Source organism: Budorcas taxicolor, chromosome 16, assembly GCF_023091745.1.
Source record: "Budorcas taxicolor isolate Tak-1 chromosome 16, Takin1.1, whole genome shotgun sequence".
NCBI lineage: Eukaryota > Metazoa > Chordata > Mammalia > Artiodactyla > Bovidae > Budorcas > Budorcas taxicolor.
This window is the reverse complement of record NC_068925.1, coordinates 35,338,916-35,364,677: the sequence shown is the minus strand read 5'-3', so window position 1 is coordinate 35,364,677 and position 25,762 is coordinate 35,338,916. Positions and strand designations below refer to the sequence as shown.

General features: G+C 40.7%; 1 protein-coding gene across 1 annotated transcript in view; it reads right to left on the bottom strand.

Moving 5' to 3' along the window:
* PLD5 (phospholipase D family member 5) overlaps positions 1 to 22,402 on the bottom strand; it is a 397,759-nt gene extending 375,357 nt beyond the window's left edge. The window contains exon 1 of the mRNA XM_052654058.1: positions 22,214 to 22,402. Coding sequence (XP_052510018.1) covers positions 22,214 to 22,402 — 189 coding nt within the window. The remainder of the gene's footprint in view (positions 1 to 22,213) is intronic.
* Between the last annotated feature and the right edge of the window lie 3,360 nt (positions 22,403 to 25,762).

Below are 25,762 nucleotides of genomic sequence, written 5' to 3'. Positions count from 1 at the left end.
GTGGGAATGCAAACTGGTACAGCCACTACGGAGAACAGTGTGGAAATTCCTTTAAAAACTAGCAATAGAACTGCCATATGACCCAGCAATCCTATTGCTGGACATATACCCCAAGGAAACCAGAATTGAAAGAGACACACGTACCCCAATGTTCACTGCAGCACTATTTACAATAGCTCGGACATGGAAGCAACCTAGCTGTTCATAGGCAGATGAACAAGGAAGCTGTGGTATACATACACAATGGAATATTACTCAGCTATAAAAAGGAACACATTTGAGTTGGTTCTAACGAGGTGGATGAACCTAGAGCCTGTGATACAGGTGAACTAAGTCAAAAAGAGAAAGACGAATACTGTAAATTGACACATATGTAATTTAGGAGCATGGTGCTGACGATCCTGCATGCAGGGCAGCAGAGGAGACACAGACGCACGGAACAGACTTTGGGACTCAGCGGGAAAAGAAGAGGGTGGGGCGCTGAGAGAACAGCATTGAAACACATACATCACAACGTGTAAAACAGGTGACCAGTGCAAGTCCCATGGCTGACACAGGGCACCCAAAGCAGGTGCTCTGGGACAACCTAGAGGGATAGGGTGGGAAGGCAGTTGGGATGGGTGTTCAGGATTGGAAGGACACGTATATACCTATGGCCAGTTCATGTTGATGTATGTAAATATGTATACACCCAACATGGGGCTTCCCAGGTGGCACTACTAGTAAAGAACCCAGCTGCCAATGCATAAAACATAAGAGATGCAGGTTCCATCCCTAGGTTGAGAAGATTCCCTGGAGGAAGGCATGGCAAAACACCCCAGTATTCTTGTCTGGAGAATCCCATGGACAGAGGAGCCTGGTGGCCTATGGTCCATAGGGTTACAAAGAGTCAGACATGAATGCATGCATACACCTAACATAGAAGCACCTCAATATATAAAGAAATATTTACAGACCAAAAGGGAGAAATAGACAGCAGTGCAATGATATTAAGGAATTTCAATATCTCACTTTCAAAAATGGGAAGATCATCCAAACAGAAAAACCAACAAGAAATTATTGAACTTAAACTACACACCAGAACAGATGGACTTAACAGACATTATAGAACATTCCATCAAATATTGGCATATATATATTCTTCTCGAGTACACAAAGAACATTCTTAGGATAAATCATACACTAGGCCAAAAAACTAGTCTTAATAAACTTAGGAAGACTGAAATCATATCAAGCATCTTTTCCAACTGCAATGGGATGAAACTAGAAGTCAAAACTAGACAGAGGATGAGATGGTTGGATGGCATCACCGACTCAGTGGACACAGATTTGAGTAGACTCTGGGAGCTGGTGAAGGACAGGAAGGCCTGGCATGCTGCAGTCCATGGGGTCACAAAGAATCAGACACGACTGAGTAACTAAATTGAACTGAGAAGTCGATTAAAAGAAAATTGGGACATTCACAAATATGTGAAGATTTTTAAAAGGCACTGAATAACCAACAGGTAAAAGAAGAAACCAAAAAGGAAATGAGAGAATACAGTGCACTTTGCAGTCAGCACATCCCATGGCCCGGTGCCTCAGCTGCTGTCCATGGCAGGTTCCACCTGGGAGCCTGATATTTCTGGAAGCTCTAGGTGGAGTTCCAGAAGCTGAGGGGGACTAGTGGCCACTACTGAAGCATAAAGAAGTGATCAGGCAAGAGCCCCTTAAGATTTCTCACTTTTCTTAAGATTACTGACATAACCCTTTTAGTAAAATGGAAATTCATATAGGCATTGCAGAGGCAGCTGTTTTAAATAGATCCCCAGGAGGCCAGCAAGATAGCAAAGAAGGATGTAAGCTCATCCCTTCTTACAAAAACACCAATATCACAACTAACTCCTGAACAACCACCAACAAAAATAAATCCTGGAATCTACCAAAAAAGATACCCCGCACCCAAAGACAAAGAAGAAGCCATAACAACAAAGTATGGGGGCACAATCACAATCAAATCAAATTGCATTCCCACTGGATGGATGACAAACTGGAAAATAATTCTGACAGGAGTCAGTCTTAAGCTCAACATCTGGCTTCCTAGCCTGGGGGTCTGGCAATGGGAGGGGAGCCCCCAGAAAAGCTGGCTTTCAAGGCCAGCAGGGTTTGATCACAGGATTGTGGGAAACAGGAACTGTACTCTTGGAGGGTACACAATCGCTCTAGTGCACAGCAGGACCCAAGGAAAAACAGTGGTGACCTCATAAGAACCTGGGCCAGATCTGCATGCTACTATCAGAGGGTCTCCAGCAGAGGTGGGGGTGCTGGCTGTGGCTCACTGCAGGGACAAAGACTCTGGCAGCTATAGCTCTGACGAGTACTCTCTGGCATGAACCCTCCTGGAAGCCATCATTTCCCCTCAAAACGCAGCATCATCCCAAAGCCTATATATAGGTACAAATGCTAGGACACCTCAGGCCAAACCGCCAAAAAGGAGGAAACACACCCCCCGGCATCAGCGGGCAGGGCCACGGTCAGGAAGACTTTAAGCAGCCTCCCTTCAGATTCCGCAGAGAAATCAAAAGCTTCACAGACAAACAAAAGCTAAGAGAATTCAGCACTATCAGGCCAGCTTTCCAACAAACATTAAAGGCAGTTCTCTAAGTGGGAAAGAAAAGGCAACTACCAGAAATAAGAAAATTACAATGAGAGAGTTCATTGGTAGAGGCAGACATAAGGCAAAAGTAGGAAATCATTTGGACAAAAATATAATATCGAAACCAACAATTGTGAGAAAAGCAGAGCACAAAAGCAGGATATTGGAGATGCATTTGAACTTAAAAGACCAACAATTTAAAACAATCTTGTTTATATATATACTGTTACATCAAATCCTTATGGTAACCACACACCAAAAATCTACAATAGATACAGACACACAAAAAAAGGAAAAGGAATCCACACACAACACTGAAATTAGACATCAAGTCACAAGAGAACAAAAAAGGAAAGGAAGGAAAAAGACCTATAAAAACAAATCCAAAGCAATTTAGAAAATGGCAGTAGGAAAATACAAACTGACAATTACCTTAAATGTATAAGCATTAAATGCCCCAACCAAAAGACATAGTCTGAGGGAATGAATATAAAAACAAGACCTGTATATATTCTGTCTACAAGAGACCTACTTCAGCTCTAAAGACACATACAGATTGAAAGTGAGGGAGTGAAAAAGATATTCCATGCAAGCGGAAATCAAAAGAAAGCTAGAGTAGCAATACTCCTACAAAATAGACTTTAAAATACAGACTGTTATAAAAGACAAAGAAGTACACTAAACAATGACCAGGGGATTAATGTAAGGAGGTGATATAACAATTGTAGATATGTATGCACCCAACAGAGGAGCATCCCAATACATAAGGCAAATACTGACAGCCATTAAAGAAGAAATGAACAGTAACACAATAATAGTAACAAAAGTGGGGAACTTTAATACCTCACTTTCATCAATGGGCAGATCATCCACAGAGAAGATCGATAAGGAAACACTGGCCTAAAATGACACATTAGATCAGACAGTTTAATGGATATTTATAGAGCAATCCAAACAAAAGCAGCAGGATACACATTCTTCTCTAGTGCACAGGGAACATTCTCCAGGAATGAGCACATGCAAACCTTTTACCGCAAAGCAAGCCTCAGTAAATTTAAGAAAACTGAAATCATATCAACCATCTTTTCCAATCACAAAGCTATGAGATTAGAAATCAACTACAAGAAAAAAAACTATAAAAAACATGAACATGTGGAGGCTAAACAACATGCTACTAAACAACCAAAGGCTCACTGAAGAAATCACAGAGGAAATCAAGAAACACCTAGAGTCAAATGGAAATGAAAGCATGACAATTTAAAAAATATGGGACTCAGCAAAAGCACTTCTAAGAGGAAGTTTACAGCAATGCAGTCTTACCTCGGGAAATAAGGAAAATCTCCAACAACCTAACCTTACATGTAAAACAACTAGAGAAAGAACAACAAAATCCAAAGATATTAAAAGGAAAGAAGCCATAAAGATCAGAACAGAAAAAAATGAAATAGAGACAAAGAAAACAGAAAAGATCAATGAAACTGAAAGCAGGCTCTTTGAAAAGATAAAAGACTCATCAAAAAAAAAAAAGGGAGAGGACTCAAATCAATAAAATTAGAAATGAAAAAGGAGGTATTGCAACAAAAACCATAGAAACACAAGGATCATAAGAGACTACTACAAGCAATTATATGCCAATAAAATGGACAACCTAGAACAAATGTACAAATTCTTAGAAAGGCACAATCTTCCTAGACTGAATGAGGAAGAAACAGAAAATATGAACAGGCCAATCACAAGTATTACAATTGAAATTGTGATATAAAAACTCCCAAGAAACAAAAGTCCAGGACCAGATGACATCATAGGTGAATTTTACCTAACATCTAGAGAAGAGTTAATACCTATCCTTCTGAAAGTATTCCAAAAAATTCCAGAGGAAGGAATACTCCCAAATTTGATCTATGAAGCCACTATCATTCTGATACAAAAACCAGACACAGACACCAAAAATAAATAAATTAATTAAACTACAGGCCAAAACCATTGATGAACATAGACACAAAAATCCTCAACAAAATACAAGCAATCCAAATCCAACAATACATTAAAAGAATTATACACCATAATCAAGTAGGACTTACCCCAGGGATGCAAGGATTTTTTCATCTACAAACCAATGTGATACACCACATCAACAAGTTGAAGAATAAAAATTACATGATCATCTCAAAACATGCAGAAAAGGCTTTTGACAAAATTCAACACCCATTTATGGCAAAACTTCTCCAGAAAGTGAGCAAAGAGGGAACACACCTCAACATAATAAAGGCCATATATGACAAACCAACAGCAAATATCATATTCAACTACGGAAAACTGAAAGCATTTTCTCTAAGATCAGGAAAAAAGACAAGGATTCCACTCTTGCCACTATTATTTAACATAGTTTGGAAGTCCTAGCCACAGCAGTCAAAAAAGAAAAAGAAATAAAAGAAATTCAAATTGGAAATGAGGTAAAACTGTCACTGTTTGCAGATGACATGATATGGTACATAGAAAATCCAAAGATCCTAGCAGAAAACTACTAGAGCTCATCAATGAATTCAGTAAAGGTACAGGATACAAAATAAATATACAAAATAAATATACAGTAAAGGTACAGGATACAAAATAAATACATATACAAAATAAATAAATATACAAAATAAATATACAGGATACAAAATAAATTGTTGGTGTTGCATTTCCATACACAAACAATAATGATCAGAAAGAGAAATGAAAGAAACAACCCCATTTACCACTGCATCAAAAAGAATAAAAGTACCTAGGGATGAGTCTACCTAAGAAGACAAAATATATGTACTTAGAAAACTTTGAGATGCTGATGATGACACAAATCAAAGAAGACACAAACAGATGGATAGGTATACCACATTCTTGCATTGGAAGAATCAATACTGTCAAAGTGACTATACTACCCAAGGGAATCTACAGATTCAAGGCAATACCCACCAAATTACCAATGGCATTTTTCACAGAACTAAAACATAAAATCTTAAAATTTGTATGTAGACATGAATGACCATGAATAGCCAAAGCAATCTTGAGAAAGAAAAAGAGAGCTGGAGGAATTAGGCTCCCTGACTTCAGATTATACTGCAAAGCTGCAGTGATTGAAACAGTATTATACTAGCACAAGAACAGAAATATAGATCAATGGAACAGGATAGAAAGCCCAGCAATAAACTCACATGCCTATGGCCATTAGTCTTTGACAAAAGAGGCAAGACTGTACAATGGAAGAAAGACAGTCTCTTCAATAAATGATGCTGTGAAAACTGGGTAGCTATATGTAAAAAAATGAAACTAGAACATTCTTTAACACCACACACAAAAATAAACTCAAATTGGAATAAAGACCTAAATGTAACACCAGATACTATAAAACTCACAGAGGAAAATATTGCAGGCCACCCTCTGACATAAATTGGGCAATCAGTAAGAAATGAATAACATCAGTTCAGTTCAGTTCAGTCGCTCAGTCGTATCCAACTCTTTGTGACCCCACGAACCACAGCACGCCAGGCCTCCCTGTCCATCACCAACTCCTGGAGTTCACTCAGACTCACGTCCATCGAGTCAGTGATGCCATCCAGCCATCTCATCCTCTGTCGTCCCCTTCTCCTCCTGCCCTCAATCCTTCCCAGCATCAGGGTCTTTTCCAATGAGTCAACTCTTCACATGAGGTGGCCAAAGTACAGGAGTTTCAGCTTCAGCATCAGTCCTTCCAATGAAGACCCAGGACTGATCTCCTTTAGGATGGACTGGTTGGATCTCCTTGCAGTCCAGGGGACTCTCAAGAGTCTTCTCCAACACCACAGTTCAAAAGCATCAATTCTTTGGCACTCAGCTTTCTTCTTAGTCCAACTCTCACATCCATACATGACCACTGGAAAAACCACAGCCTTGACTAGATGGACCTTAATTGGCAAAGTAATGTCTCTGCTTTTGAATATGCCATCTAGGTTGGTCATAACTTTCCTTCCAAGGGGTAAGCGTCTTTTAATTTCATGGCTGCAATCACCATCTGCAGTGAGCCCAGAAAAATAAAGTTTGACACTGTTTCCACTGTTTCCCCATCTATTTGCCATGAAGTGATGGGACCAGATGCCATGATAACATACAAACTACCAATACTGCACCATGAGGAAAAGGAAATCTATACAATCAATTACTAGTAAGGACACTGAATTACTAATTAAATTTTTTCCCATAAAACAAAAGTCCAGGACAAGATGCTTCCATTGGTGAAATCTACCAAACATTGATATTAGAATTAACACCAATACTTCCCAAACTCTTCCAAAAAACACAAGAGAATGGGACACTTCCAAAATCATTTTCTGTGGCCAGCATTATTCTGATACCAAAACCAGGAAAAAACACTACAGGAACATAAAATTAGAAGCCAGCACCCCTGATGACTATAGATGCAAAAATATCAGCAAACCAATTTTAACAGTACTTTAAAAATACCATAATCAACTAGGATTTATTTCAGGAATGCAAGTATGGTTCACTGTCCACAAATCAACCAATGTGACCCACTACACTAACAAAATGATGATAAAAAAAAAACCATGTGATCATCTTAATATACATAGAAAAATCATTTGACAAAATTCAATATCCATTTATGCTAAAAACTCTCAATAAATATAGGTAGAAAGAACGTACCTCAAACATAATGAAAGCCATATATGATAATCTCACAGCTAACATCATACTCAACAGGAAAAGCTCAATGTTTTATCTCTAAGATAAAGAATGGGAACAAAAATAAGGATGCTCACTCTCAATACTTTTATTCAAAACAGTACTAAAAATCCAAGTCAGAGCAATTAGGTGGGAAAAAGAAATAAAAAGCATCTAAACTGGAAAGGAAGAAGTAAAATTGTCTCTATCTGCAAATGACATGATATAATACATAAAAATCTACAATGACTTCACCAAAGAAATGTTCAGTTGCTCAGCTGTGTCCAACTCTGCGACCCCATGGACTGCAGCACACCAGGTTTCACAATCTCCCAGAGTTTGCTCAAACTGATGTCCATTGAGTCAGTGATCCCATCCAACCATTCTGTCCCCAGAGGGCAGACAGAATGAGAAGTGTTAGATGCAATAAACAAATACAGTTAAGTTGCAAGGCACAAAATCAACAAATAAAATTCTGTTGTGTTTATATACATAAACAATGAGCTAACAGAAAGAAACATTAAGAAAGCAATCCCATGTATAATCACAACCAAAAGAATAAAAAGCCTAAGAATACATTTAACCAAGGAGGTGAAAGGCCTGTTTACTGAAAACTATAAGACACTGCTGAAAAAAACTGCAGGCAAAAGTAAATGGAAAGCTATTTCATGCTCACAGATTGGAAGAATTAACTAACATTGTGAAAATGTCCACACAACCCAAAGAAATACACAGATTCAATGTGATCCCTATCAAAATTCCAATGGCATTTTTACACAAAGAATTCTAAAATGCATATGGAACTACAGAAGACCTCAAAAATCCAAAACAATTTGAGAAAGAAGACCAAAGCTGGAGGCCTCACACTCCCTGATTTGAAACTATTTTACAAAGCTATACTAACCAAAATGCTATGGTGCTGGCATAAAGACACACAGATGAATAGAACAGAATAGAGAGCCTAGAAATAAACCCATGTATATGTTGTCAGTTAATTTAAGACAAAAAGGCCAAGACTATATACTGGGGGAAGGACAGTCTCTTCAATAAATCATGTTAGGCACTACAAGAACATAAAATTAGAAGCCAGTACCCCTGATGACTATAGATGCAAAAATATCAGCAAACCAATTTTAACAGTACTTTAAAAATACCATAATCAACTAGGATTTATTCCAGGAATGCAAGTATGGTTCACTGTCCACAAATCAGCCAATGTGACACACTACACTAACAAAATGATGATTAAAAAAAACCATGTGATCATCTTAATATACATAGAAAAATCATTTGACAAAATTCAACATCCATTTATGCTAAAAACTCTCAATACATATAGGTAGAAAGAATGTACCTCAAACATAATGAAAGCCATATATGATAATCTCACAGCTAACATCATACTCAACAGCCACATGCAAAAAATGAAACTGGACCTCTACACACAAAAAATAATGGAAAATGGATTAAAGATTTGAATGTTAAGACCTGAAATCACAAAACTTCTAGAAGAAAACCTAGGCTGTGAGCTCCATGACGTCTGTTTTGGTGATGATGTTTTGTATTTGACATCAAAGGCAAAAGCATCAAAAGCAAAAATAAATAAGTTAGACTATATCAAATTAAAAAGTTTCTGCACAGCAAGGAAACTACCAACAAAATGAAAAGGCAACCTATCAAATGGGAGAAAATATTTGCAAATCATATATCTGATGAAGAGTTAATAATCAAAGAATTCATACAACTCAACAGCAAAGAACAAACAACTTGATTTTAAAAAGGGACAGAGTATCTGAATAGACTTTTTATTTTCTTAGAAGACACACAGATGGCCAATAAGTAATTGAAGATACGCTCAACGTCGCTAATCATCAGGGAAATGCTTCTTAAAACCACAATTAAAACACACACACAAACACACACACACACACACACACACACACACAATGGGATATCATTTCACACCTGTTAAAATGATTAGAATTTTAAAAAGACAACAAGCAACAAGTGCTAGTGAAGATATTGAAAAAAAGAAACGCTATAGCACCACTGGTGAGAATATAAACTTGTACAGCCACTATGGGAAACAGTATGGCAATTCTTCAAAAAATTAAAAATGCAACGACTGTACGATCTAGCAATTCTACTTCCGAGTATTTATCCAAAGGAAATGAAAATAGGATATTGAAGAGATATCTGCACTTTCATGCTCACTACAGTATTAATTCCAGTAGCCATGATATGAAAACAACCTAAGTGTCCATAAGCAGGTGAATGAATAGATAAGATGTGATACATGAATGTACAGAATATTACTTAACCATGAATAAAAAGGAAACCCTTTCATTTACAAAAAATATGGAGGAACTTGAATGCATTATGCTAAGTAAGGTAAGCCAGACAAAGACAAATACCACATGGTACCACTTATACATAAAATCTGAAAAAACAAAACAACAACAAAAAATCCCACTCAAACTCACATATTCAGATAGTGGAAGAGTGGTTGTCAGGGCCTTGGGAGTGTGGAAAATAGGGAAAGGTCAGTAAAAGTGTAAACTTTCAATTATAAGATGAATAAGGTCTGAGGATCAATATAAACAGGGCTCTCCTGATGGTTCAGTGGTAAAGAACCCACCCGCCAATGCAGGAGACACAGGGTGGGGAAGATTCCCCTGGAGAAGGAAATGGCAACCCATTCCAGTATTCTTGCCTTAAGACTTCTATAGACAGAGAAGCCCGGTGGGCTACAGTCCACGGAGCGGGAAAAGAGTCGGACACGACTTAGGGACTAAACAACAACAGTCAATACAAACGTAGTGATTACCAATGATAATGCCATGATATAATTTAACTTTGCTTTCAGAGTAAAGCTTTAATGTTCTCACACACACAGTAAGTAAGTGAGGTGATGGATGCTTTCATTAACTCAGTGGCGGGAATCCTTTAAATATCTTACAATTTTTTGTCAGTTATGCCTCAATAAGGCTGTAAACAAAAACTGTCACAGACCAGAGGTTGACTACGGAAACATGACAACTAAATGCAATGTATTGCCTTGCATTGGATCTTAGAACAGAAAAAGGTCATTAAAAACTGGTGAAGTTCTAATGAAATCTGGAGTTTGAAATTTATTATAATCCTAAACGAAACTGAAATTGGGGTGAGGGATGTATAAGAAACACCTCTATTATCTGTACAAGTTTTCCATAAATCTAGTTATTCCAAAATAAAAGTTTATTTTTTTAAAAAAAGATGTACCTAGAATCTTACAGGACAGATTTTAAGCAATGTGTGCACAAGTCATGGATTGCAGAAAAAAGATCTTAGAGAATGAAAAAAAATTTGGAAACAGACAAGTCAGGAAGTCATGGTAGGAGATTCTTAACGATCAAGAGTGGTAGGTCTTTAAGGAGATTTTGGCAGTTTTGACACATTCCCTGCCATAGAGTATCTTCCAGTCTCTGACTGACTGTACTCTGCCAAAACAGGGCAGAGGCTAAGTAATGAACCAGCAGATTTAGGCATGGCAAAAAGTTAGACCATGGTACTTGTGAAACTTTAAAAGTTAATATTCTCCTTGATTAATAAAAACCAAGATATATAGATATAAAAAACAAAAAATAATCATGTAAACAATAGCATTAGATACTGGAATAGGCCACTAAAGTGGCCATAAAACTCTCATGTCCCAAGTCTTAAAAAGAATGGATAGAATCTCAAATAAACTAAAGATGGTTTAGAGGCAGCCTTGTCTGTTATCTTCTCCTTGTCTGTTGTTTAATCATAACACTTCTCAGGAGTTTCTCATGGAGCTTCTGGTGCTTCTTCCTACTGAACTCTTCTTGCATTTAACATCTTGCCATTTATCTGTCAAGTAGGACATGCTACTTTATTCTTTCACTTGTGTATAAGTCCCACCTGCCCTGCTAAGAACATGTTAATTCATTCACTCTTTCAATAATCAAGTCAGTCAACACTGGATGTCTACCAGGCATTCTGAAGGGCATTAAGGGTACACCGTTAATGGGACCACATAAAAGGTGTATTTAACTGGACTTTACGTTTAGAAGTGAAAACATTTAAGCTGAGTTCTGAAAAACTAGATCATAAACAACCTGATGTCAAAGGCCCAATCACAGACATTTGAATTTTCTCAAGCCTTGAGCTCAGCTCCTTGAAGAGAGCAGAAATTGGACTCTGTTAATTCTGATCATAATATTGATACTATTAACAATACTGATGCTACTGAATCAAGATAATAACAATGGCTTGGATCCAAGATTCCAAAATGAGGAAGGCAGAATTCCAATTCTCAAGATGTTACTGAGAGTTCATGCTTGAATCCGTTCATGCTTGAATCCATCATGCCAATCACAATTTCTGTGACATGCTGGCACTCAATAAATATTTGCTAAATTGATGAGCTTTCTCAGACTCCTCACATCCAGTCAAGCACCAAGCCCCAGGAACTCTCTTTGTTTTTTTAATAAGGCTGTTTCACTTTATCATAATTCGAGTGTTTACTGGAGTAGCACTTTTGGCGGGGTGATGTGTGCCGCGGGCTTGTGAGATCTCAGTTCCTCAACCCAGATGGAACCCTGGTCCACTTGATGAAAGCACCAAATCTTAACCACTAGATGACAAGGGATCTCTCCCCAATGAACTCTTATCTTACTTCACAATATTTCTTGCATCTGTTCCCCAATTTTTCTACTTGCCACCACATTCCTTTGTTACTTTTCAGCTCTACCACTAAAAGAGACTTTACACTGGTCCCCTCCTCCAGGCTCTCTTTCCTCAACACTGCAAGCCACCAGCAGGTTTTCTGAATAAGTATCTACTAAAATATCTCCTGTTTGCTTACAGAATAAAGCTGAGCATTATCAGCTTACAATTCCAGTTCTCAAGTCCTCCCGGGTCTTGTCCTTACCTACCACTATGGATGTTTTCACACCCAACACTCCCTTAAACAAACCCTGTCCTCCAGTCATACTTGTCATACTTCCATACAGGCTTTTTCTAGCTCAGATTCCACTCAAAAGCCTTGGTTCAGGCCGTTCCTACATCCAGCAGCTCTTGTTCCTAGGCTCCTTAATGCAAAGTAAAGTGAAAGTTGCTCAGTCGTGTCCTTCTTTGAGACCCCATGAACTGTACTGTCCATGGAATTTTCCAGGCCAGAATACTGGAGCGGGTAGGCTTTCCCTTCGCCAGGGGATCTTCCCAACCTAGGGATTAAACCCAGGTCTCCAGCATTGCAGGCGGATTCTTTCCTGTATGAGCCACCAAGGAAGCCCTAAGGCCCAATACAAAACTTTGCCTAGAGTGAAGCTTTCTTTACCCACATTTGTGTATAGCGTGAAAAACAAACCACTTTTTTTTAAAATATAGATGTATGACAACACCATTTTTTTAAAAAGACCATCTTTTCACCTCTGTGATTCTATGCTGGCCACTTTTGTCATAAATCAAGAACCTATCAATAATAAAGTATACACACGTCCGTTTCTGTACTCTGTTGATCTATTCACTTACCCTTGCACCAATACCACACTGCTTAATTAATCTAGACTTTCTATCTGGAACGTTGACTAACTTTGCTCTTCATCAAGATTCTCTTAGCTATTCTTGGCCTTTTGCATTTTCATATAAATTTTAGAATCACTTTCAACAAATACAAACTTGCTGGGATTTTAATTAGAATTACACAGATCCATCTGGGAGAGAATTAAAAAGAGGTCTTATCAGCCTCCTTAAATATTTGATCTTGTTATGCCAATGTAAACAGTAACAGTTTTTAGTTTTATTTTGTAATGTTTTTCCCTAATTTAATTTGCATAGTAACTTTTTATTCAATGGCCATGATGAATTCAGTGACATTACTAATTCATTAAGTGTAGCTGTAGTTTATTTTGTTCAGATGTAGAGAATAATGTCATCTACTAATAACGACAATTTTACTATTTCCTTCTGAATTCTTACTCTTACTTTATTGCATTGGTTATGACCTTCTGTACAATGCCGAATAGATGTAATGATGGTAGCCATCCAGGCCTCAGTATCCAGGAAGGTATTTTTAAGTATTTCACCATTAACTTTACAGTTAATAAAGTTAACTTCATAGTTTCTTCATCTTTTTAAAGAAGCTCCATATCAGAATAATGAAGTTTCCTTTTATTTCCAGTTTATTGAGAATTTTATCATACCTGTGTATAGAATCTCAATAAACACTTTTACTTCATTTATGAACATACAGGTTTATTTTCATGTTTAATGTGATAAATTAGATTGACTTTCAACTTTTATATCAACTTTGCGTTACTAGAATAAATTTAACTTTGTTACAATATGTAATCAGTATATCACAAGATTCATTGCCTATTTTAACCTTGTCTAAACTAAGTCCTTTGAAGATAGTTCTATGCTACTTTGCATTTTTCTGTATTATTCATAATACTGTAATCATATTATAACTGTATTTATAAAAACTGTAAGCATCTTAAGGGAGGGCAAAGACTTGCTTTGGTCTCTGTATACTCTCTGCTGTTTGAAACACAGTACATATGCCAGATAAATGCTTGTTGAGTCAAAGTCCTCGTAATCTCCTAACAAGATATCTTTCACATTAAAGTCATTCTCAATAAATATCTGTTGATGATGAGTATGGCAGTGTTTTTTGTTTTTTTTTTTATTTCAATGAGTCCCATCTTCTCAACTTAATTCTTCATGTTATTACCTGTTGTAGACCTAACAACTTACTGGCAGGAGCACAATTATAGCTCAATGCAGAAAAATAATATATTCACAAGGTTCACTGTCTACTCTAGAGGATATAAACTCATACTTATCACCCAACTGCTACGACATTGAGTCCCATGGTAACCGGCCGGGTAGTCCAGCTTGGGGCCACTTCATATGCTAGACATCAGTGAGATTTTCCAATGGACCTACGTCTACCTGAGAAATTTTGCCATGTTCTTCTTATTCTTCAGAAGCCCTGCTTACCAGTTTGATTTGTGATTTTAGAAATGGAGCTCTTTTGTCTCTGTTTCTAAGGAAAAACTTGGGCTTCCCTGATAGCTCAGTTGGTAAAGAATCACCTGCAATGGAGGAGACCTCGATTTGATCCCTGAGTTGGGATCAAGCCCCCTGGAGAAGGGCTAGGCTACCCACTCCAGTATTCTGGTCTGGAGAATTCCATGGACTGTACAGTCCATGGGGTCGCAAAGAGTCAGACATGACTGAGCGATCTTCACTTTCATTGAGAAAAATTTTTAATGTACATTTTTGGTAAAAAGGTGTCTCTTTCCATCCACTGTGTGGCATTCCAACTGTACCCTGACATTTATGCTGTATTCTAAACTCCCACAGCACGATATACGTACATATGAATTTGAGGCAATCAGTAACTTTAAAAGTCCCCAATGCAAACACATGGGGCAACATCTCTGGGTTTTTACCACAAACTCTCTCTCTGCCTAATTGCGCCATCTATCAATCAATTCAGTACAAGAACATATCATATATACTATGTTAACAAGCTACTGTCTTGTTCCAGAAGTTAAAAAGGTTCATCAGACTTCTTGACCTTCGGAGCTAAAACAGAAGAACTGGAAACTGTTACACAGCTATAAACCTGAGACAGATATAGAAATCTGCGAAAAGAAGTGAAAACTTTCAGAAAAACTAACCATAGGAAATATGCAGTGGCTCTTACACAGAAGACGGGAAGTAAAAGGAATCTTAACTCCGTGGTCTTAAGCTTTTCAAGTTAAATATATTTAATATGATATATCACTGACTGCAATTATGTTAAAATAAGTCAATAAGCCAGAGTTCAAAGAAGTCAACGTTTCTTCAAAATAAACTGAATTATCAACCCACAGTCCATTAGCCCTTTATAAACGTACGCCACGTAAAGTAATGACAAATACAGTAGTGGACACAACACTGAGCTGCTTCAGAAGATACTCAAGAGACACCTAGACTTTCATTTCTTGACCATGGGTTAGAGAGGTAGGGAATTCTGCCTCAGTCTAGGCTTTCTGTATTCTGTTTATCTAAAGTCGCAGGAAATAATCCTGGTAAATGTTAATGTTGACAAAATTTACCCAGTCTGGCCAAAAATACTATTAACATAAAAAAGGATATTTCCTCCTTGGTTGGTTGGTTGGTTGATTAGCTGATTGGTTTTTAATAGTATATTTTAAAGATTCATTCCCTTAGGTTGAACTCTGTCTTCTGGTGCTTGACTGATCTGCTCCATGGAGTATAATTACTTGGACGAATTTGTTCTGTGGGACATAAACAGCATTACATAATATGAACCTAGACCATGGTGATCAAGTTGGCTCTAATCCATTTATTCTTTGCTCTTTATGTGAATAATTTACTCCAGGAGGCAAGTGTGCACTTGATATTTATTTACTATTCACTGGTAACATAAATTCTATTTAAGTGTGAAAATTAACACTTTGAGGAGTGTTTTGTTTTGCTTGTTTTTTTTTTTTAAGTGAGGCACTTATTAAACCTTGCAAGATACTAAGGCTCACTATAATATGAACATTAAGGATTCTGGCTTCTACTCTTTACAGTTTCTTTTCTGCTTTCTCTTTGAATTTTAAAAGGGCTTTCTGAGCACCATGCAGCACAAATTTGCGAAGGAAAGCAGAAATTGGGGATAGGGCAAGGAGTTGATCTCTACTAGCAGAACCCACAGAGAGAGTAAGAATAAGAGTCAGCCTCAGAATGGCCAGGCAGGGAGCAAACAGGAGCCCACTGGCCCAGGCCTGCTGGAAGCTCCATCCTGGTCCTTGTTTTCATGATTGTCAAATCAGCTACAGGGAAGCTGGTGGATCCTGTAATGCCCTTCAGTGCTGCTACCCAGAAGTGATACATCTATCTGACTCATGGTTGTTGTTGGCCAAAGAAAGTTTCCTGGCCAAGACTTGCTTGAAAGAGGGTGAAGAAGGGGGATTCAACCATGACCCAAAAGAAGGAAAGAGAGCACCCATGACTAGCTCATAACCATGAGACATAAAGCTCTTAGCACAGCATATGGCCCATGTTCAATGTTCAACACACAGAACCTATTGGTATAACTGCTACTCAGGTGTTGCCTAGCTGATCACACACACACACACACACACACTACCAAAAAAGCTTCCACATTTTATATCTGAGATCAGCCTGCCTGCATTAGGGGCCTCCCTGGTGGCTCAGATGGTAAAGAATCTGCCTGCAATGCAGGAGACCCAGGTTCGATCCCAGGGTTGGGAAGATATCCTGCAGGAGGAAGCATCAAAACGGGGTCTCCTGCATTGCAGGTGGATTCTTTACCAGCTGAGCTACCAGGGAAATCCTAAGGAAAAAGTTAGGCCCCCAGAAAATGAACTAGAAGCTGAGCAGAGAGACAACTTAATGGGCCCAGGACAGCGAGCCAGCCTTACTGACAAAGGGAACCATACACTCTGGGTCCACATCTAGAATGCCAGCAAAAGTGTTAGTCGCTCAGTTGTGTCCAACTCTTGCAACCCCATGGACTGTAGTCCACCAGGCTCCTCTGTCCTTGGGATTTCTTCCAGGCAAGAATATTTGAGTGGGTTTGCCATTTCCTCCTCTAGGGGGTCTTCCCAACCCAGGGATCGAACCTGGGTCTCCTGCATTGTAGGCAGATTCTTTCCTATCTGAGCCACTAGGGAAGCCCCTAATGCAGACAGGCTGATCTCAGATATAAAATGTGGAAGCTTTTTTGGTAGTGTGTGTGTGTGTGATCAGCTAGGCAACACCTGAGTAGCAGTTATACCAATAGGTTCTGTGTGTTGAACATTGAACATGGGCCATATGCTGTGCTAAGAGCTTCATGTCTCATGGTTATGAGCTAGTCATGGGTGTTCTCTTTCTCCTTCTTTTGGGTCTTGGCTGAATCCCCCTTCTTCACCCTCTTTCAAGCAAGCCTTGGCCAGGAAACTTTCTTTGGCCAACAACAACCGTGAGTCAAATAGATGTATCACTTCTGGGTAGCAGCACTGAAGGGCATTACAGGATCCACCAGCTTCCCTGTAGCTGATTTGACAATCATGAAAACAAGGACCAGGATGGAGCTTCCAGCAGTCCAGGGAACTAAGATGTGGAAAATCCCCTTCTGCTATGGACTGGATGTCTGGATGCTTATGTGCCCCCCACTCCACCCCCACCCACTAAATTCATATGCTGAAACCTAATCCTCAATATCCTGGCCTTTAGAGGTGGGGCCTTTGGGAGGTAATTAGATAGTAAGGCCAGAGTCCACAGGAACAGGGGCTTCCCAGGTGGCCCTAATGGTAAAGAATCTGTCTGCCAAAGGAGAGGCAGGAGACATGGGTTTGATCCTGGGATTGAGAAGATTCCCCTGAAGGAGGAACTGGCAACCCACTCCAATACTCTTCCCTGGAGAATCCCCATGGACAGAGGAGCCTGGCAGGCTATAGTCCATGGAGTCGCAAAGAGTCAGACATCACCAAGCGACTGAGCAGGCAGGCATGCCACATGAACAGAATAGTCTTCAGAGAGCTCCTCGACCTCCACCACCATCCGAGGACTCAGCAGAAAGATGGCTACCTATGAACCAGAAAGCAGGCCTTACCAGACACCAAATCTGGCTAAGACTTGACCTTGGACTTCCCAGATTCCAGAACTGTGAGAAATAAACGCTTAAAAGGCACCCCGTCTATGGTATTCTGTTATACCAGCCTGAAATAAGACATGTGCCAACCTGCACAAGTGAGAAGTGTAAGGAAAAAATTCTTCTGTAGTACTGAGGTCCTGCCATAAGGGGACTATACCTCACTGGAGTACAGACATGGACTGTCTCCTTAAGTCATCTGGTAAACCTGTGACTTCTTACAGAGGACTGTGAGTATACATCCTGGTGATGGTGAGTCCTTTGCCCAGGCCTATCTCACCAGAGCTCTGCTCTTAACCACAATCTGACAAAAGCTAACTGAACAAGCAGGAGAGAAAATAAGACATCCCCATCTCCATAAACAGCATCAAGAAACCTCTACACACACAACTAGTATAAAGCCAAGCAACTTAGCAGAGTAGCCTCTGCAACTCTCCCTGCTTGTGGAAAAAAAACAACAACAAAAAGAAGTCAATCAAGGCATACATTAATACCACCAAAGGACACCAGCCTAACATAATACTGTGCTCTGAGATAGCCAGACTGTATTAAATGGTGACTCTCAAAGTGACCCAACCCCAGGGAGGCCTGACAAAGCAGAGGGGTTAGAGTTGGAAAAGTGGCCCCGTACTTGCTCTTGTTTGCTAGATCATAACCTTCATTTGTACCTGTGTGTATGCTAAGTCGCTTCAGTTGTGTCTGATTCTCTGCGACCCCATGGACACTAGTCGACCAGGCTTCTCTGTCCATGGGATTCCCCAGGCAAGAATACTAGAGTGGGTTGGCATGCCCTCCTCCAGGGGATCTTTCTGACTCAGGAGTCAAACCTGCGTCTTCTGCATTGCAGGCAAATTCTTTACCATCTGAGCCACGAGGGAACCTCCATTTGTACATTAGACCTAAATTAAATACAGGATCCTACAGAGAGTAAGACTTCCATTGTCTCCCAAACCTGATGCCTTTTAAAGCCATAGGAAGTATCAGGCACAACAGGAGGCAAAACAGTCTAAGAATCAAGAGCACAGACAAGCTCCCAAGATGATAGCTTATGATGAACCATGTTGGATTCTTGATCCCCAGAGAAGATTTAGCTTTGGGACCAAGGACAAGGCTTGATCACTCAACAGCTTTTGTGTAGCACAGTTTTATTAAAGTATGAAAAGGGAAACATAAAGCTTCTGACAGACATTAGAAGGGTGACTGGAAGCACTATTTGAAGCTAATAAGACAACACTCTACACAGGACCCAGAAATTTTACTTTTTCCTAAAATTCACAAGTAGAATTCAAAATCTAGAATTCATGGTATAAACATAACTTCTTTGTAGCTTCTAATCATGACTATGAACAGAAGAATTCCCTCACATAAATGGGTATTCATCTGAAGTATCAACCAACCAATACCAGGAATCCAATTGAAAGATGGGTTGAATGTATTCCAATTATTAATCATTCAATTCATGTCACTTTTCTTTTGTCCAACCTGCAGATTAGTCCTGTAGCCTTTAAACTAGAAAATGACAGATAAACCATTCTCATTTTTACCAAATTGAGTGGTAATATATTCTCCAGCTGTCACTTTACATCGTGTTATTGACTTTCAGATTAAGCAATGCCTCTGAAGTCTGGACAGAGTCCACACACTGACACATTTCATTTCGGGGAATTCCGTTACTGAGATGACTGAACATGCAATCATTTGAAGCCATAATTTATTTATGCCCTTAATACTAGACTTGCTTTTAAAGCATGAGCAAAGGAACAGTAGGCTGTTTTCATGCATATGATCTCCATTATAATTACTCATTTTTAACATAATAAAAATGATGGTCATCCATTTGATTAGACAGATCAAAGAGGTCAAACTAGTGTACATCACCCTTGAATTTCACATGATACACTCATCCTAATCTTTCCAACATCTAAATCTGAAGGTGTCACATATGTTCAGAATGCTATCTATTATAAAGTCAACATTATATTTTTATGTTTTGCATGGCAATAATATACTTGGATATATTTGTTATAGGTTTTTAGATTTGTAATTAGAAATTAACTTCAAACTACCTGAAACATCATAGTGTATATAACATAAGATAGCTGAGCCTACATGCAGATAAAATTACATTGTTATACTAATTAACTTTTTCATAGCACTTTCATAAATATTATTTCATTAAAATGTTTATAGATGTTTCAAAGGGGCAAGAGAACATCACCAAAAATTTCACCAGAAGCAAAGCCCCATTCCTAACTGAAAGCAAGTGTATGTAGAACAAAACATCAGAACAGAATATGTTTCATGAAACGTATTTGAGGAAGCAAACAAAACTGTGACTTTGATTTAAACAACAAATGAGATAATTTTTCAAAAACCAAGTACAAGGCTCTATTTTGGAGCACCTGAGTGAAGAAGAAAGCATAGATCCTTACCTCGAAACAAGGAGATCTCACTTTCCTTGGTCTCTAATCCTCAGCAAGTGCTGAGCATTCTATACTCATCCACTAAGGGGAAGCGGCCATGGCCCACTCTGTAAGACTTGGTACTTTCAATGAAAATCTAAAAGTGAGAAACCATCTAAATATAATATGTGCAATGTCTGCGATTCAAGAAGACAATAGTCATAGAAGGTGGCAGTATTGATTTTCAGTAAGAAAATAAAGGAACTCCACCAGCTAAAAGCACAAGCTGCAAATGAACACACATTCAGAGTGAAACAAATGAAGATATACTCTATCAGCATCCTCAGGGTAGACCATTCTCCCTAGTGCTAAAATTATAAAACAACACCAGGAGTCAAGTTACAGGAAGGTGCTATTTGGTCCTTTTTGAACTAATAACCACCGGTTTCTTCACTAATTCTGGAGCGTGCATTTTTAAGCAGACACTGCTGCCTTTCGCACAACTTACATCCTAGCAATCTCCTTCAGTTATTTGCATGGTCTTAAGGATTTAAGACATCCATTTGATGTTAGGAAATTGTCTCTACACACAAGACAGCCTGCACCCCAACTCAAATCTTTGAATTTCTCTTTTAGGGACTGGATCAGGACCTCAGAGAAAGGGCAAAGACTTTCTTTTAAGATCGGGTAAGAGCAATACTCTTTTGCCCACTTTCTCCTGGGATGCTGGTTGCTGCTGAAAAGCCCAGAAGAGAAGCTGGGGGGCGGGGGGAGGGGGGGTTGTTTCGGGGTAGGGGGTGGTCCTTGCGGCGGTAGATGTGTGAGTTCTAGAAGTTCTTATTCTTCTCTTTCTACCATAATTGGCGATGTGACCCAAATACAAGGAAACCTTCTCGTTCCATTAACAGACCCAATTTGGATTAAGCAGCTCCGCGGGAAGAAACGACATCCTCCCGGCGGTAGCTAGCTGTTCCGCACTCGAGATAATTCTCTTAGTTTCATGATAACATTTGGTTAAGGAGATGCTGGTGGGTCAGATTTGACACTGTGAATCCACTAAACCGTTTTAGAAGGACTTTTTCTCTCCCGAATGGCGAGCCCTAGGAGCTCAGCCCCAGCGCCAACAACCTTTCCGGTGAAACACGTACTCTTGGGGAGGGGGTCCCGCTCGCCGGCCCCCCAGCCTGCAGCGGCGCGCCCGAGAGCTGGGCGACCTGCTCTTTCTTTCGCCGTTTCTCCTTGCAATGTGCAAATTCTTCCCTAGCTGGGCGCAGGTAGACAGGACCGCCACCTGCTCATCCCAGAGGATACGCTGCAGAAAACTCGAATGGATTGTGTGTGGACGCAGGCTAGTCGCCAGCGGCGACAACTTTACAGATTTGTTCATGTTAGTTCTGGACCGGGTAAAATAGCCCCCTAAAGACAGGAAGCAAACGCCCCTCTATAAAGCCCACTACCGTGTCACGCCGGCTCCCTGGAGCCACACTGGGTCAGTGCCCCGTCTTGCTCACCCCGCACAGGCACCCCAGGAACGCACTGCGAATGACGCCCGCCCCCCTCCCCGCAGTGGCAGCCCGGGGAGGTCGAGGTGTGCAGGGACAAGCAGTGCCGGAAGGGTACATCCCCGCCCCTCCCCTACCCGCAACCCAGTCCTTCCCGGGGCAGGAAAGTGCTGGAGAGGCTCCGGGCTGGCGGAGGACTCGGACGCCCCAGCTCCGAGCGGGGCCGCCGGCGGGGTCCCCGCTACCGGCTCCGGGGTTGGGGTGCGCGTGCGGCAGGTGCAGGGCCGCGGCCCGGGGAGCGAGCCGCGCTTACGTGCTCCAGCTTGTCTTTCCTCCGGAGCCAGACGCTGGCGCTGTAGTCCTGCTGCTTGACGCTGCTGTAGAAGTTCGCGCCCACTCGGGTCAGGCTCGGCGAGGGCTCCTTGGGGCGGCTTTTCAGCCTCATCTGCTCGAAGCCCTCGTGGGGGGAGGCCGAGAGCCACTCATGCTGCCGGATCTCCATCCTGACATGACCAGACGGCTGCCGGCGCGCAGCGGGCTCGGGATGGGCGTGCGGGAGGCCGGCCGGGGCTGAGGGAGGAGCGAGCGAACGCGGGCCGGGCGCGGGGAGCCGAGCGCGGGCAGGGCGGGGTGGAGCGGGCGGGGAGGGAGGGGGAGGAGAGGGAGAAGAGGGGAGGAAGATGGGGCAGGAGGGACGCCGCGAGCGAGGCGGAGGCGCGGGGTGCGGGCGCCTGCGGTCCAGGGCTGGCGCTCAGCACACCGGCCCCCGGCGGCACCGATTGGGCCGGGTCGGCTTCGGGCGGAGTGCGGCGGGAGGGGGCGGAGTGCGGCGGGAGGGGCCGCGCGCGCCTGCAGGTTGGCGCAGTGAGGAGGCCGAGGACTGCGAGTCCGGCCGCCGCCCCTCCCGCCGCGCCCAGGCGGGCGGTGGATCTCCCTTCCGCATCCTTTCTTCGGCAGGGCTCGGTCCCTTCCCCTCGGATTTTTTACTCGAAAGCGAACCACGCCTGGAGAAGTCAGCACCGTCTCCGCGCCCCCTCCCTCCTTGGCACCACCCTGCCCTTCCCCCACTCGCCACCCCGACCTCTGCCTCCCCTCTTTCTCAAAGTTCAGTAACTTCCAGCCTCAGGAGCCCATTTATCCCACCCCCGGGGACTCCCAACAGAAGGTGTCCAGAAAACGGCCCCAAGGACAAGTGTCTTCTTGAGCCTGGTGCGCTTTCCTGGGAGGGTGTGTAGAGATGCGGACCCTCCGGGTGCGGTAGCCGGGCGGCGGCGCATGGCTCCCCGCAGCCTCGCCCCTCGGATCCTGGGAGGGCGATTCCAGGGGACACTCTGCCTCCGCTTCGTTCTGGAGGCGTCTAGAGTGTTGTGCGGTTCTTTTCTTGGTTCCCGAGCTCCCAGAGCCAGGTTTGCATGCCCAAACCCTTTTACGAGTGCTTTCCCTCCCAGGCTCAGTCTTAAGATAGTGTGGCGTGATTTTTTAGACGATTTCTTTCAGAAATAAAGTGGCATATTAAGAATTAAATCTTAATAATCTCTTTATCCTTTTGCTATTTTTAAAGTCAACATTTTTCAAAACATTCTTTGGTTTTTCTGAAAAGCCGAATAACAACTAGTGTTAAGGATTTCTCAGGTCCATTTAAAAGCTTGTTAAGTGTTTGAAAGCTTGAGTGTAATGGAGAGTTTAAAGGGAGCCGCAAAGGATAAACTCATCTCTCTAGCCCTTGGCAGAACAGTTACCCAGAACTATTCACCTTGCTTGATAGCTTCAAAGAATAAAATTCTGGGTTGGAATTTGATGAAGTTCTATGAAGGCAAGGATTGTGTATCATGTTTTTTTAAAGTCTCCAAATGAAAAGATGATATTGTAATAGTCGTCGTTGAAATAAAATGCAATGAGCAGTCAGTTTGAGGATGCAGCAACTACATATAAACACACACAATTCTTGGTTATTTTAAATCGATTTTCTTAGGAGCTGAATTGCATTGTGTAATGTGTATGCAGTCTATGGGATATCTCTAAATCTCAACAGTTTGCAAAGACACAGGTTACTCATCCCATTTTCCTGGTGACGGAAAGAACTGAGACTAGTGCATGAATCACACTTCAAGGATTTGAACCACGTTTAAAAGACATCTAATCCTATACATACCACTGGCTTGTCTCATATTTTGATATTACAATTTAACTTTCATTGATTTTGCTTTTATTTAAGTATAAACATACAAGTTAAATTATTACAAGTATGTGTGTGTGTGTGTGTGCTCACATACATGCACACGCATGTTTAGTCACTCAATTGTGTTGGACTCTTTGCTACCCTATGGACTGTAGCCCACCAGGCTCTGTCTGTGGGATTATATACCTGCAAGAATACTGGAGTGGGTTGCCATTTCCTCCTCCAAGTAATCTTCCCAACCCAGGGATTGAACCACATCTCCTGCATTGCAGGCAGATTCTTTACTGCTAAGCCATGGGGGAAGCCCACGTGAGTGTGTGTGTGTGTGTGTGTGTGTGTGTCTTTTGTAATATTGGTGTTAGAAAAACCAGACTGCCCTTTTGCTAAGGCTACCTCTGCTTCTCGTTCTAAATATTACACTGTAGGTCATGTGATTTAGCCAAAGCTTGACAAGAGACAGATTTGCAATTCAAAGTAATAATGAAATGTTCCACTGTAGTTGAATTTAAACAAATGGTGTCCATATCAAGTCAAATTTTCATATTGAATAATTTTTTTCTTTACCTTTTTAGAGGAAAACACTACAGATACTACCACCATTTTTTTGAAATAAGTATACTAGTAGCATACATGTTACAGACAAACTGCTAAACTGAACATTAAATCAATTCATAGATAATGTGTTTATGATAAAAAATCAATCAAAGCATAAATTTGTACGGTTTCATATTTAATCTACTTAGTATACAGTGCCAGATATCAAAATGGATTCAACAAATTTAAATAAACCTGGGTATAATCATATTCACAATATTTTTTTCTTTCTTGGATCCTGTCCAGATTCATTGATCATGACATTAATGTGGAATTTTCTGGTTGACCTTCAAAAGAACATTGTATATGAAACGACTTAGTTCAAACTGTTGTGAAGACAGTATTTCTAAAGATGGCCAATGAGATTTTAGTATGAGAATCTCACACTAAAATATTATTGAAATATATAAATATTGCTGCTGCTGATAAGTCACTTCAGTCATGTCCAACTCTGTGTGACCCCATAGACGGCAGCCTACCAGGCTCCTCCGTCCATGGGATTTTTCCAGGCAAGAGAACTGGAGGGGGTTGCCATTGCCTTCTCCGGAAATATTGTTGAATTTATATTAAGTACTTAGCACCCATAGCACTTTCTCCTATACATTTTCATAGCTCTTATAAGTTCTTATTGCAGCATAGACGTTATGATTATCTATCCTATCAGTCCATTGGCTTTTTGGGGAACTGGGACCCCACCTGATCCTTTACTGTACTAAATGGTTTTCATGTGATTTCAGTAGGCTTTAAGTTTATCTACTAAATGGAGATTAATCATTACTATCTCAAATAATTGCTACAGGGATTAAATTATATAATAAGAAAACACTGTGAACAATAGGCTGCTATGTTATTGTTATCAGAACATTCAGGCACAGGAAAATATATAATTCCAATGATATTGTCATTTACATTGGCAGTTATATCAATTAATCTTGGTTGCTTGTAATCAGTTACAGAAACTGCACTGATCCACAAATTTGCATCTCATTAATGTTTATATTTATTCTATAAGCACTTTACCCAGTCTTGGTAAAGTCATTACTGGTATTTTACACAATACTTTCAAACTGTATAGCATTTTCAAGTAAA